This window comes from Schistocerca cancellata, chromosome 5 (assembly GCF_023864275.1).
Source record: "Schistocerca cancellata isolate TAMUIC-IGC-003103 chromosome 5, iqSchCanc2.1, whole genome shotgun sequence".
NCBI lineage: Eukaryota > Metazoa > Arthropoda > Insecta > Orthoptera > Acrididae > Schistocerca > Schistocerca cancellata.
The window spans coordinates 55635475-55650297 of record NC_064630.1 but is presented as its reverse complement, the minus strand read 5'-3'; the positions used below and the strand labels follow the sequence as shown (position 1 = coordinate 55650297).

At 45.6% G+C, this 14823-nt stretch overlaps 1 protein-coding gene and 1 non-coding gene across 2 annotated transcripts in view; both read right to left on the bottom strand.

Moving 5' to 3' along the window:
- Positions 1-313: 313 nt before the first annotated feature.
- Positions 314-14823, bottom strand: part of LOC126188361 (protein apterous-like) — a gene marked incomplete at its 5' end in the record, with an annotated part of 351323 nt that continues 336813 nt past the window's right edge. Inside the window, one exon of the mRNA XM_049929960.1 lies at positions 314-2021. Within this exon, the coding sequence (XP_049785917.1) occupies positions 1806-2021 (216 nt within the window). The remainder of the gene's footprint in view (positions 2022-14823) is intronic.
- On the bottom strand, positions 6269-6343 carry Trnat-ugu (transfer RNA threonine (anticodon UGU)). Its single transcript has one exon. It is a non-coding gene; the product is annotated as a tRNA-Thr (tRNA).

The following is a 14823-nucleotide window of genomic DNA, read 5'->3' as shown; positions in this document are numbered from 1 at the left end:
AAAAAGATATGAAAAATCCCAAGTGAATAGGCCCTAAATAATAGTAACTGCAATAGTATGCACATATAAAATCAGTGTTAGGTTTGTGAGGTAGACCTATTCCAACTGGCGCCGGTTCTATCATTTTCATATCACTCAAGGAATCTATTATACATGAAGACACGTTCTTCATCCGAATTTACATGGAGTAATGTCATTAAATTAAATAGACAGTTATAAAAATCCGTACGTTGTTTTTTTCCGATATTTACACATGAATGCACGGCGTTCACAATTTCACCAAGTGTCCATAAATTCGTTGCCTTTTTTGTCGAACTACTGTAATCCAATGGATCTTCTTTGTTCACTGTTGCACACAAACCATTTTCGTCGGGAGTATCGTAAAAAGAAAACTACACACGCTCATTTATGTATCACAATAGACTGAATTTCATAGTAATCCCAAACGAATTGTTTTATAACGTAATCGAAAACAGCACAACAAAGTATGAATTACTCTTGGCGTCAATATGAAATTTCTCTTGTGACTTTTATTATTTACACGTTCTAAATTGCATTCTTATTTTGGGTAATTTAATGAAGGTGCACTATCGGATACATCTTAGATATCTAGATGTTATCTTCAGTAAATTAATAGAAATTTTACAGTAGATTGACATCAATGAAATTTCGTAACTATTCCTTGCACAATATTCTCTCGTTCAGGATTACTATAAAACCAATTTCTCAGTTGATAACAATTAATAAATAAGGTGAACGCACACGTGTGCTACACAATGTTATTACGGAAGCCTGTTCGTTCGTGTAACATCAGTATTTCGTAGTTAAATGTCTTCACCATCTTTCTTCTTCGTATTAAAGCTTAATGTCTCGGCGCCTGGACTGTCAGTGGATACTTTAGGATGACAGTTGTTCGTCGCACAGTCTTGGATTCTCCAGTCCGATCATCAAAACGAAGGCTTATAGCTGGCCTTCAAACCAGAAAAGAGCTGGAATGATAATGTTGTTAATACGTGTTAAGACTAACTATAGTCTTCTCCCTTCTTCACAGCGTCTGAAAGATTCTGCAGATATTCCGCACAACTGGATTACACTGATGGGTTTCAGGAACGAACTATTTCTTATCAGCGATATTTTGTTCCGCTAGGTGCAATGGTGTGGCCATCGATACTGATACCCTCAATGCTTGCTTCATGTGGTATTTGCGCCTCAAGCCGCAATTTCATCACCCGGCTGTTGAGGTCGGACATCACTCAACTGTCTGGTATTGCAGTACTACCTGGTACTGCAATGGAAGAATCACGAACAGCAAACATTCCGTTGGTGAGTGAGTGCGGATGTGTTGAAAACGATTTGGCTCCGAGGCGGATCATGAGGTGATGAACCTGGATTTTATTAATGCGTAAGTTAAATATTTTTACGCGATCAGTACCAGTCTCTTCATGTAGATACGATGAGCTCCACTGGTTAGCTGCAGGTCTCTCGAAGAACTTAGGCCAATTTTTCTTTGGCCGACACCGGACACTGTTGCGACTGTCGACAGAATGTGCATCTTGCTTCTTATAGTTCGTTCGAGAGCTATCGACTGTCGGTTAAACTAGATTAAGACCGATGGACTGCGTAGTTTCACCACCGCATTCTCTGTATCTGAGCCGAAGAGAGATGCTCCTGTCGGTGACGTGACGTCACTGTGCGGAGTGCTGCCGAGTGTCGCCGGGCAACGCTCGGTCAGTCTTGAAATACGTCCGGTGCGGTCCGGGCTTGGCGCCGGGGACTGGAGGCGCGGTCGGTGTGTGCTGGGCGGCCTAAGAGCACTCGAGAGGCGAGGGGCTGGTGCCCAGCATGAAGGGCGGGCTGATGGGCCCCTGCCGGTGGTAGTCGGCCGCCGCGGCCGCAGCCGCCGCTGCCTGGTAGGCGTCCAGGCCAGAGTCGCCGCCCCCGCACTTGTCACCACCGCCTCCTTTGCCTTCCTGCTTCAGCACCATGCGACGCCACTTGGCTCTCGCGTTCTGGAACCACACCTGCAACAAGTCATCAACCATGAATCACTCATGTATCAGGTCCAGTTGCTGCTGCTGCTGCTGCTGCTGCTGCTGAGTGGGGGCAGGAAGGTTACGTTCTGTGACCACCACAACACACACACACACACACACACGAGAGAGAGCGCACGCGTCGAAATATCTGATACATGTCTATGACAAAAAAATGGTTCAAACGGCTCTGAGCACTATGGGACTCGACATCTGTGGTCATCAGTCCCCTAGAACTTAGAACTACTTAAACCTAACTAACCTAAGGACATGACACACACCCATGCCCGAGGCAGGATTCGAACCTACGACCGTAGCGGTCACGCGGTTCCAGACTGAAGCGCCTAGAACCGCACGGTCACACAGGCCGGCCATGTCTATGACAACGGACAACACTGTTCTGCACTGGAAAAGGGATATTACAAATGATTGAAGCGATTTCATAAATTCACTGTAGCTCCATTCATTGACATATGGTCACGACACACTACAGATACGTAGAGAAACTCATAAAGTTTTGTTCGGCTGAAGCCGCACTTCAGGTTTCTGCCGCCAGAGCGCTCGAGAGCGCAGTGAGACAAAATGGCGACAGGAGCCGAGAAAGCGTATGTCGTGCTTGAAATGCACTCACATCAGTCAGTCATAACAGTCCAACGACACTTCAGGACCAAGTTCAACAAAGATCCACCAACTGCTAACTTCATTCGGCGATGGTATGCGCAGTTTAAAGCTTCTGGATGCCTCTGTAAAGGGAAATCAACGGGTCGGCCTGCAGTGAGCGAAGAAACGGTTGAACGCGTGCGGGCAAGTTTCAAGCGTAGCCCGCGGAAGTCGACGAATAAAGCAAGCAGGGAGCTAAACATACCACAGCCGACGGTTTGGAAAATCTTACGGAAAAGGCTAAAGCAGAAGCCTTACCGTTTACAATTGCTACAAGCCCTGACACCCGATGACAAAGTCATGTCGGTCGTGGTGGAGATCACGATCAGTAATTCATGTAATGGCCTTCACGCTCTCCCGACTTAACCCCATGCGATTTCTTTCTGTGGGGTTATGTGAAAGATTCAGTAATTAAACCTCCTCTACGAAGAAACGTGCCAGAACTGCGAGCTCGCATCAACGATGCTTTCGAACTCATTGATGGGGACATGCTGCGCCGAGTGTGGGAGGAACTTGAATATTGGCTTGATGTCTGCCGAATCACTAAAGGGGCACATATCGAACATTTGTGAATGCCTAAAAAAACTTTTCGAGTTTTTGTATGTGTGTGCAAAGCATTGTGAAAATATCTCAAATAATAAAGTTATTGTAGAGCTGTGAAATCGCTTCAATCATTTGTAATAACCCTGTACAATGAAGAGCCAAAGAAACTGGTACACCTGGCTAATATCGTGTAGGGCCCCCGCGATCATGCAGAGGTGCCGCAACACGACGTGGCATGGATCGACTAATGTCTCAAGTAGTACTGGAAGGAACTGACACCATGAATCCTGCAGGGCTGTCCGTAAGAGTACGAGCGATGGAAATCTCTTCTGAACAGCACGTTCCAAGGCATCTCAGATATGCTCAATAATAAAATTACCAAATAAGCAGCACCCAGTCGCAAAATCTTGTTTTATTTATTCACTTTTGCAAATCTCTTTCAACTGATTAACAGCCATTATCTGTCGTTTCAACGAATATGTGCCCTGAGTAGTAATACTGTCTTAAGCACAGGTCAACCATAAAGTGATCACTTTATGTTTGACGTGTGCTGAAGACAGTATTACTACTCGTTGAAAGCACCGATGATGGCTGTTAATCAGTTGAAATCGATCTGCAAATTGAATAAATAAAACAAGATTTTGGGAGTGGTTGCTGCCTATTTCGTAATTTTATGGTTTACGGTCGCTGCACAACTTTGGAACCACATGGAGCCCACCATTCATATCCTCAATAATGTTCATCTCTGGGCAGTTCGGTGGACAGCGGAGGTGCTGAAACTCAGAAGAGTGTTCCTGGAGCCACTCTGTTATTCTGGACGTGTGGGGTGTCGCCTTGTTCTGCTGGAATTGCCGAAGTCCGTCGGAATACATAATGGACATGAATGGATGCAGGTGATCAGGCAGGATGCTTACGTAAGTGTCACCTGTCACAATCGTATCTAGACGTATCAGGGGTCCCAAATCACTTCAGCTGCACACGTCCCACACAGAGCTTGAACAGTCCCCTGTCATCATCCAGGGTCGACGCATTCATGAGCTTGTCTCCATATCCGTACACTTCCATCCGCTCGATACAATCTGATACGAAACTCGTCCGACCAGTCAGCATGTTTCCATTCATCAACAGTCCACAGCCGGACGGTGTGGCCTAGCGGTTCTAGGCGCTTCAGTCCGGAACAGCGCGACCGCTACAGTCACAGGTTCGAATCCTGTCTCGGGCATGGCTGTGTGTGATGTCCTTAGGTTTAAGTAGTTCTAAGTTCTAGGGGACTGATGACCTCAAATGTTAAGTCCCATAGTGCTCAGAGCCATTTGAACCATTTTGAACTAAAAGGAATCTGCTGATATCGGTTACAGAATACAAGGACCGATAACTTCAGCAGTTTGGACCCATAAGACCTTACCACTACCTACCACTACTGAACACAACACACAAATCTACAGCTGTAAATTCAACTACATACTTATTGATTATAGCTGCGAATAATGTACGTTGGAACGATGACATAGATAATTTTGTAGGGAAAGCAAACCAAAAACTACGATTTATTGACAGAATACTTAGAAGATGCAATAGGTATACCAAAGACACTACTTATACTACGCTTGTCCGCCCTCTTCTGGAGCACTGCTGTGCGGTGTGGGATCCACATCAGGTGTAACTGACGGAGCACGTCGTAAAAGTTCAGCGGAGGGCAGCTCGTTTTGTATTATTGCGAAATAGGGGAAGAGAGGTGTCACCGGCGTGATACGCGATTTGGGGTTGGCAGTCATCAAAGGAAAGACGATTTTCGCTGTGGCAGGATCTTCGCACGAAATTTTAATCACGATCTTTGCCGTTAGAGTGTGAAAATATTTTGTTGGCGCCGACTACAAAGGAAGGAATGATCATCATGATAAAATAAGAGAAATCAGAGCGCCCATGAAAAGATTTAAGTGTTTATTTTTCGATACGCTCCTCGAGAGTGGAGCGGTAGAAAAACAGGTTGAAGATGGTTTGACGAACCCTCTGCCAGAGTGAATTGCTGAATTCACTTAATTGTGAATTGCTGTATGATCATACAGATATTGATGTACAGTGACTCAGCTCTCCCAACTTCTTCTTCTTCTTCTTCTTCTTCTTCTTTATCGTCGCCTTGTCCCACGTCACGTAGGGTCGGCGTTGCTCGTCTGGATCCTTCTCCTCCATAGTACTCTATCCATTACCTCTTCCTTCTTCCATCCTTTCTCCCTTAGGTCCCCGGATATCTTATCCTTCCACCTCATCTTCTCGCTTCTTCAATCTTTATATCTTCAACTCTGTTTCCGATCTACTCTTACCCTTTTCTCTTTAAGTGTCCGTTCCACCTTAGTCTGCTCTCTTGTATCTTTTTCCCCATGGGTCAGCTCCTCTAACAAATTCATTTCTAATCCTGTCCTTCCTTGTTACCCCACACATCCACTTCAGCATCCTCATTTCCACCACTTCCATCTTCCTTTCCTGGGCTACTGTGATTGGCCATGTCTCTGCCCCGTACATCGTAGCAGGCCTTACCACCGACTTGTACACTTTCCCTTTCAACCCAATTCTCCCCTTCTTGTCGCACAACACTCCACTCATGTTCCTCCAGTTGTTCCAACCGCAATTTATTCGGTGTTGTATCTCGCTTTCCAGTCCTTCGTCCTTCTGTATGTACGACCCCAGGTATTTAAATTTACAGACCGATTTTAGCTCATCATCCTGGATCTTGCAAGACCTCATCTGCACATCCTTCAGTGCTAAATATGCTGACTCAGCTCTCCCAACAGACCCACTCTGTTATCGCCGTTTCTCTACTGAGAATATGCTCCGCCCCCTTCTATAATGGGAGATCTGCCTCTCGTGGTCGTTACATAGAGATATTTACTAAGATGGTATCTGTTCTTTCGGACAGGTCCGAAAGAACAGATACCATCGGTGACCAAGCAGCTCGTTAGAATGAATTTACAATGAAATGAACACCCTTAGCTGCTTACAGGCGTTGATATACGTCGACGGGGACAGATGAAAATGTGTGCCCCGACCGGGACTCGAACCCGGGATCTCCTGCTTACATGGCAGACGCTCTATCCATCTGAGCTACCGAATGCACAAACAAAGCCCGAACTCTTACGGGAATCGGCAACGCGCCGCGAGTAATGAGTATAATGGGCGGGGGCACTACGAATGTAGTGCGGGACAATACGTTGAAAATGTGGGTTTCGCGGGAGGCGTGCCAGAGATAAATCCCTGCAGTCGCGATATCCTCTATGCGAGCGTCTGCCATGTAAGCAGGAGATACCGGGTTCGAGTGCCGGTCGGGGCACACATTTTCATCTGTCCCCGCCGATGTACGAGGCGTATTCAAGTTCTAAGGCCTCCGATTTTTTTTCTCCGGACTGGAAAGAGAGAGAAACATGCGCATTGTTTTAAAATGAGGCCGCGTTCGTTGTCAATACGTCCCAGAGATGGCAGCACCGTACGGCAGATGGAATTTTACCGCCAGCGGCGAGAATGAGAACTGTTTTAAATACTTAAAATGGCGACGTTTTCCTTACTTGAACAGCGTGCAATCATTCGTTTTCTGAATTTGCGTGGTGTGAAACCAATTGAAATTCATCGACAGTTGAAGGAGACATGTGGTGATGGAGTTATGGATGTGTCGAAAGTGCCTTCGTGGGTTCGACAGTTTAATGAAGGCAGAACATCGTGTGACAACAAACCGAAACAACCTCGGGCTCGCACAAGCCGGTCTGACGACATGATCGAGAAAGTGAAGAGAATTGTTTTGGGCGATCGCCGAATGATTGTTGAACTGATCGCCTCCAGAGTTGGTATTTCTGTGGGTTCTGTGCACACAATCCTGCATGACGACCTGAAAATGCGAAAAGTGTCATCCAGGTGGGTGCCACGAATGCTGACGGACGACCACACGGCTGCCCGTATGGCATGTTGCCAAGCAATGTTGACGCGCAACGTCAGCATGAATGGGACTTTCTTTTCGTCGGTTGTGTCAATGGATGAGACGTGGATGCCATTTTTCAATCCAGAAACAAAGAGCCAGTCAGCTCAATGGAAGCACACAGATTTACCGCCACCAAAAAAATTTCGGGTAACCGCCAGTGCTGAAAAAATGATGGTGTCCATGTTCTGGGACAGCGAGGGCGTAATCCTTACCCACTGCGTTCCAAAGGGCACTACGGTAACAGGTGCATCCTACGAAAATGTTTTGAAGAACAAATTCTTTCCTGCACTGCAACAAAAACGTCCGCGAAGGGCTGCGCGTGTGCTGTTTCACCAAGACAACGCACCCGCACATCGAGCTAACGTGACGCAACAGTTTCTTCGTGTTAACAACTTTGAAGTGATTCCTCATGCTCCCTACTCACCTGAACTGGCTCCTAATGACTTTTGGCTTTTTCCAACAGTGAAAGACACTCTCCGTGGCCGCACATTCACCAGTCGTGCTGCTATTGCCTCAGCGATTCTCCAGTGGTCAAAACAGACTCCTAAAGAAGCCTTCGCCGCTGCCATGGAATCATGGCGTCAGCGTTGTGAAAAACGTGTACGTCTGCAGGGCGATTACGTCGAGAAGTAACGCCAGTTTCATCGATTTCGGGAGAGTAGTTAATTAGAAAAAAAAAATCGGAGGCCTTAGAACTTGAATGCACCTCGTATGTCAACGCCTGTAAGCAGGTAAGGGTGTTCATTTCATTGTAAATTACATAGAGATGTCCGGTCACTTTCGATCAGATAGTGTACGTCTCGTGTCAATGTTTCTGCCTGCTGGCGAACCACGCTGAAAATCGCGTCCGCGTTCAGATCGCGTACGGGAACGGCTCTTCTCGTATTCTTACGGTTTCTGAGCGTTTCCTAACACGCTCCCACTGGTGTGGTGCAGTGTGAGAAGCAGGCGGCGTGTCCATCTGCGGACAGCGCCGTATTTCTGTGGACAAGGTAGTTTGCGCCCCGAGGCCCGCGCCGGCCGGAAGTGCGGCGTGCCTTCGCTGCAATTAGCGGAAATAGACGCCCGCGGCGGCGGAGGCGGCGGCGGCGGCGGCCATCCGTCACCGGCCGCCCTCGTTTGTCCGCGCCGCCGCCGCCGCGGGCGTCGTGCCAGGCACGCGCAGGCGACAACAGCCGCCGGCCGCCAGACGGGAATTACACGCGTTCGACAAAGTAGTGTAAACACCCGCCCGATGCCGAGCGAGGCCACCTTCGGCATCCACAACAGCCTCAACATTCCGACGGATCGGCGCATACGAGATGTCCCCGAGGCCTGTAGTCTGAAGGGACAAAATTATAGGGACGGCGGAAGGTCCTAAAGTAAGTTCGCCGGCCAAAAAAAAAACATCAGCCCAGTGCGCGCGTACGGCTGATTCGTTACGCCTTAAGCCGTCTGCACACGGACCGTGCATACGAACGTTCAGCGTTGAGCGTGCCGTGTTTCTCACATCATAGCGTGGAATAGCACGTTCGGGGGTCTTTCAGAACGTGCAGAGCAATATCTACCATGTCAGATATTGTGAGCGTGCGTCTGAGCGTTGACCAACGAGATGTCACTGTTTTGTTGGCTGAAGAGCCAACACCGTGTTACGAGAGGAGGCCAAAATGCACGCGTTTTAGCTCACGCAGGCTGGCATGAGGAGGGAAGGACTATACTGACGTGAGGTCTGGAACATGACAAGGAATTAGAATTCAGAAAGCGGACGTAATTAGTTTGATACTTAACTTTAATCCATTAATCATGAACGTCGCTCTTGACGGCACAGGTTTCACAATATTCTCTGTTCAGAATTAATTCTAATTAGTGAATATGGCGCCTTGCTAGGTCGTAGCAAATGACGTAGCTGAAGTCTATGCTAAACTATCGTCTCCAAATGAGAGCGTATGTAGGCAGTGACCCATCGCTAACCAAGTCGGCTGTACAATTGGGGCGAATGTTGGGGAGTCTCTCTAGACTAGACCTGCTCGGTCTGCAATCACTGATAGTGGCGACACGCGGGTCCAACGTATACTAACGGACCACGGCCGATTTAAAGGCTACCACCTAGCAAGTGTGGTGTCTGGCGGTGACACCACAGTCACAATGCCACCTACGTCACATGCACGCCATCTCCCTTCAGCACAGAGCTGTGAGGCGACATATTGACATTCAGTTCAAGCCTATACGTATATATGCCGTTTCTGAGCACCAGCAAATTGAGAATCACTCGAAAATCCGTTTTCAACTGTGTGATTCGTTGCAATAAAGTAATGGGAAACATCATATTCGTGGCAAAAAAATTATTGTAACTTGCGTATTATGGGAGTATGTCATTTGAAAGTAGCGACACATTGAGGACCCACCAAAAACACATTGTTCTTGCTACAATTTTTTATAATTAAATTTCAGTTAAACATAGCTACTATTAAAGCATTTAGCAAGTGGCAACACGGTAGACGTAGCCAGAGGCGATTTGTTACTCTAGTATGCCGGCACGGTAGCTCAGCGTGTCTGGTCAGAGGGTTAGCTGCCCTCTGTAATAAAAAAACTGAGTTAATAGATTAACAACGAACTTAAAAGGATGTCTTACGATCTTACGACGTCCGCCCCGATCAGATTCAACGAACAAAAAAAATACAGATTAAAAAAAGGCGTGTTCTGTCAGAGGGTTGCATGCTCTCTGTAATAAAAAAAAAACTGAGTCAAAGAATCAACGATCCAGTTGAACGGATGTCCTGTGACATCCGCCCAGACCAAACGCTACGAGCAATATCGAACAAAATGAAAAAAAGAAAAATAGTGTAGTGAGTAGCGTAAGTGATTCACAACTAGTTACTTGATATAATGATGGTTCACGACTCACCAAGTTTAAATTTTTTTGCCTCACATTCGCGTATTTAATAGGTTCTGATGCTTTATTATTAGTTTAATGTGAGGATATACTACAATATTTGATGTTATGTAAAAATAAGTTCACTCTTTTTTAGGAGTGAGTTTCATCGATTGACTTAATCTAAAGGATAGCTTGCGCTACTTGGATGAAGATATTTTGTTCCTATTTCTTTCGAGTTTCGTAATTCACACGTTGTAAAGATTCTGCTACTGGGTAGGAACAGTGATCAAGTAAGAATTACCTTAGGGTTTTACTAAAAGGTGGGAAAGATAAAATAATGTTTATCTTAATGTGGAGAACTATTGCAAATTTGTGTCGCACAGTTTGTAATGGAGCTCTTATAAGCCTGTGTCCTTATTGATTGGACATGGTACTTTCCTTTTTGTCTTAAAACATGTACATCGATATTGAAGTTTTTATTTGCCCGCATCTCGTGGTCGTGCGGTAGCGTTCTCGCTTCCCACGCCCGGGTTCCCGGGTTCCATTCCCGGCGGGGTCAGAGATTTTCTCTGCCTCGTGATGGTTGGGTGTTGTGTGCTGTCCTTAGGTTAGTTAGGTTTAAGTAGTTCTAAGTTCTAGGGGACTGATGACCATAGATGTTAAGTCCCATAGTGCTCAGCGCCATTTGAACCATTTTTGAAGTTTTTATTTGTGTATATTACAAACACAACAACGTGACTAGGATATGGACAATGGAGGAAATGTGCGTTTTAATAGAGCTAACGTGAGAATTTTACGCGCGCCCGTTGAGTAAACAGTGTGATTTACGAACTAGAAACATCCCACAACTGTCGCTGGAGTGCTTTGCGATCGCGTATATCACGTTGGGGCCCACGTACCGTATGCACAAGCTGCATCGTTCCTGAGCGTTCAGCAGCACGTTGAGCTCAGCACGCTCAACGTTGTTCGACAGCACGGTCCGTGTGCCGACGGCTTTATGGCGCAGCGATCCAGTCAGTTGCTGAATCGCACGCGCACTGCCTCTATGTGAAGCGTAAGACGGTAGCGATCAGTGACACATTTACGTTTGAAGCGGCCATTGTAGGTAAACGTGGGTAAGTGTAAGAACGTGACAGAGTGGCAAAAAGGGGCAAACGTATGAATTTGCTGGATTTATTGGTGTTTCACGGCGGGCTGCTTAACGTATCTAAGGCTGTGGTACAACACACATGACCACAAAAAGCGGCGTCAGAATTGTGATCTGGGAAAGCTCCCGACTCCGAGACAAACCTGGGAAGCTTGTGAATCAAAACCGTTTCCCAGGCCGACAGGATGGCTCTAGGTAGTGAATGAAGATCCATCTCAACCGGTCGGCGAGAGAACAATCGAAGGGAACTGCACGCAGTGAATACGTCTGGACTCCGTCGCCCTGCAAGAGGTCATTGCTCACAAGGACACATACAGACCACAACAGCCGTGTTCAGTGGGCTGGGTTTCTCAAGACTCCCCCACACCCGACGGGCCTGCAAAATCACCTGACTGGAACCCCGTAGGAAATATGTTGCAACAGCTGGTGAAACATCGACATCAGCATCCCCGAGATCAGATCCTTAGCCGGTGGTTTAACCTGGATGCGACGTAACTCAAAACCTTGAGAATTAACTTCCTACCCGAACCCAGGCAGTCATCGAGTCCAGGGGCGGAACTACAAGGTATTTATGACGCTTGTAATCATTTCTAGCGGTGACTAATCCTTTATGCGGTGAGCTTATTTTGAGATGTGTGGAGCCAGTGGTCATAAATGTATATGTCAGGTGGTACCAGCTTTTGAACGAGCAATGCGTGTCAGTTACAAATATGTTTTGAAAATTCGGCTTTGAACAAAACACAATATCTTGCCTTCCTCTCTCCACTCATGCACCTCTAAATGGTTCAAATGGCTCTGGGCAGTATGGGACTTAACATCTGAGGTCATCAGTCCCCTAGAACTTAGAACTACTTAAACCTAACTAACCTAGGGACATCACACACACCCATGCCTGAGGCAGGATTCGAACCTGCGACCGTAGCGGTCGCGCGGTTCCAGACTGTAGCGCCTAGAACCGCTCGGCCACTCTGGCCGGCAACAGACAGAAGGCCTCACTTCGTAAGACACCGTGGAGAGGTGTGGAATTTAATACAGGACACTGGCGCAAAGACGTGACCGGGAACCTTACACCACCACCTCTCCTCCCATTGTCCGTCAAATACTGAGAGCGAAAAATTTTCCACCGCCAAGATTCCAACCAGCGTACCCCTGAGTCGAGCGCCACCGCACAAGCGTGACTTACCGAACTCGGCTTTTTAAGTGGGTAATATGTGTGGTGAAGAGAGAAAATCAGGAAACTGTGTTTTACTCAACAGTAAATACTCAAGGGATATTTATTGATGAAAAAGGATGCGCATGGTGAGCTAACAAAGAAAAGCCACGTCTAGTGGAGTGCGTGTGAAGCTAGTCTCTAATCGCTTGTGATTCACGTACAGATTTACAAGAAACTGCGTCGTTAAAGTAACTGAGAACTGCACAAGTTTTTCGACACAACAGAATTAGAATATGCGCTGCAGGACCGTACAAGAGAAGAATCATCGATTTGCACCAGTTAGATTGCCGGTGAAGGGCACACTTAGAAGGCTGCAATTTGGAGAGTACTGATGGAGCTTTAGCTATAAACCTACCAGAAACAACGTCTCCAAGTACTAGGATCAAATAATTTTCGAACCCAATGTTGAATTCCGGAAATAATTCATCCAGTGCAGCACTGCAGTCCGTAAAATCCTAAAGCTTGTACTGTTCATAGAACTCCATAGCAATCGCCATAAATGTTTAGGGAATCCATAAATCTGGATGGATAGACGGATATCTGAACCACACTCCTACGAAATTTAGAGTTCAGTGTGTTAAAATCCACGAGAGATATTTGTAAAGTGTAATAGCTTTTTAATGGTGCTTCCAAAATAGACAACGATGATCCAGTACTGTTCAAAACAGGCGATGTTTCACGTCGTGGAACACATATTGCTTCATTCTATCGACCATGAGACTAACCTTTGAGATTTGCAGTATGTTACGCTGGAAAAAGTAATTAATTCTCTGCAGGCACGACTCTAGCACTACTAAGAAAACTTTGCTAGTCATATACCTTTCCGGTTACAACTGCATGATGTATTAGCACACAGAGTGAACAGAGAGTATTGGCGAGATCGCCGTTTGTCATATTTGTTCATATTTTTCGCGGCGTAATAAATGATTAGCTAAAACAGCAAAACACACCATAACCATTCACTGAGGTTTATATTTATCTGTGACAACGGGTGTAAGGTATCAACCTACCATTTTAATGCGACACAGTGTATCAGATGTTTACAATAATCGTATCCGCCAAAGAGTAAAGTGGGAAAACCGAACAACAGTACATTAGTATTGTAAAATACGGTTACGCAATATGATTCAAAAATATGCTTGGTTGTAAAATAAAGCACTAGTCTTGAGATTTGTGGCATGAGATTAATAGCAATTCAGTTTCTATACAAATCACCATGTCTGCGTTTTCCAGACGGGTTTGAACACGCATTTAGATCAATAAATTGCTGGATTCCCGGCCTCAATATAAAATACACTAAAGCATAAGAAGTGCAAAAAAACTAGTAAACTGTCAGTATGATGGATTGGTGTTTATGTTAGAAAGAAACCTGTTTTTACTTCTTCTAACAGTTTTTTTCAGTATTACGCTGACAGCTTCAGAGTAATGATATCGTCGTTACGGATTTCAGACTACTATGTCCCAATGACAGAGATCGCAGACACTTTATAAAGAATATTCTCCATTACAATATATTTTGCTTTCGAGGTGCCCAGAACTCATAAATCATTGAAAAATGTCAGGACCTGCTGACAAATAATTCTTTATTTACTTCCGGGTTCACTCTGAATTTTATCTTGAGACATCTTAAGGTTATTTATAAAGTCTTTCACTGCAATAATAATACCGTAGCGTCACACATAAAATAAACCCTAAATCGACTCGTTAACTTGGTCTACTGTAGTAATCCGGTTCCATCCTTTCGTCTGGTACGGAAGCATTCTACATACTGGCGATTACAAATGATTTCCGTTTACAAGTGGAACGTGATTATAGCGATAGACTAAGATGACAGTTGAAGCAGTACGGCTTTTATGCTATTTGACGCCACAGTATTAATTTTGCGATGTGGAATGTTGTAATAGCTATATATCGAAGATAATCTGAAAACCGAAACCGGTTGGGGACAAAGAATAATTCGTCAACCGCACTTGGTAGTTGACATAAGATGGTTTTCGCCACACCAGGGAAGGAGGTCAGTCTCGAAAACGACATTCGACAATAAATATTGTCACAGTTTTGTTTAAAGGTATACGTACGTACACGATCGCGTCGTAGACTGAGAAACAGCATTAAAGGATACTCGTACATCAAACTCCGGTAGGCTCCACATTGTTAGTTTATCAAAGTATGGGGGTTGATAAAGCCTAAAACGGTGTAGGGAAACCATTGGGATTCAAAACAGATTCCAGTCGACTTAGAATGAATAAATAGAGATCCTGTATGGTTTTCAAGGGAATGTTACACCATTCTTCGTGAAAAACAGTGTTAGTCTCAGGCAACGGTAATGTTGAAGGACAGCAATGGCGCACCCTCTCCAACGTAGACCACAAAGCCTCAGTTCAGTGATATCTAGTGACTATGATGCCCAGG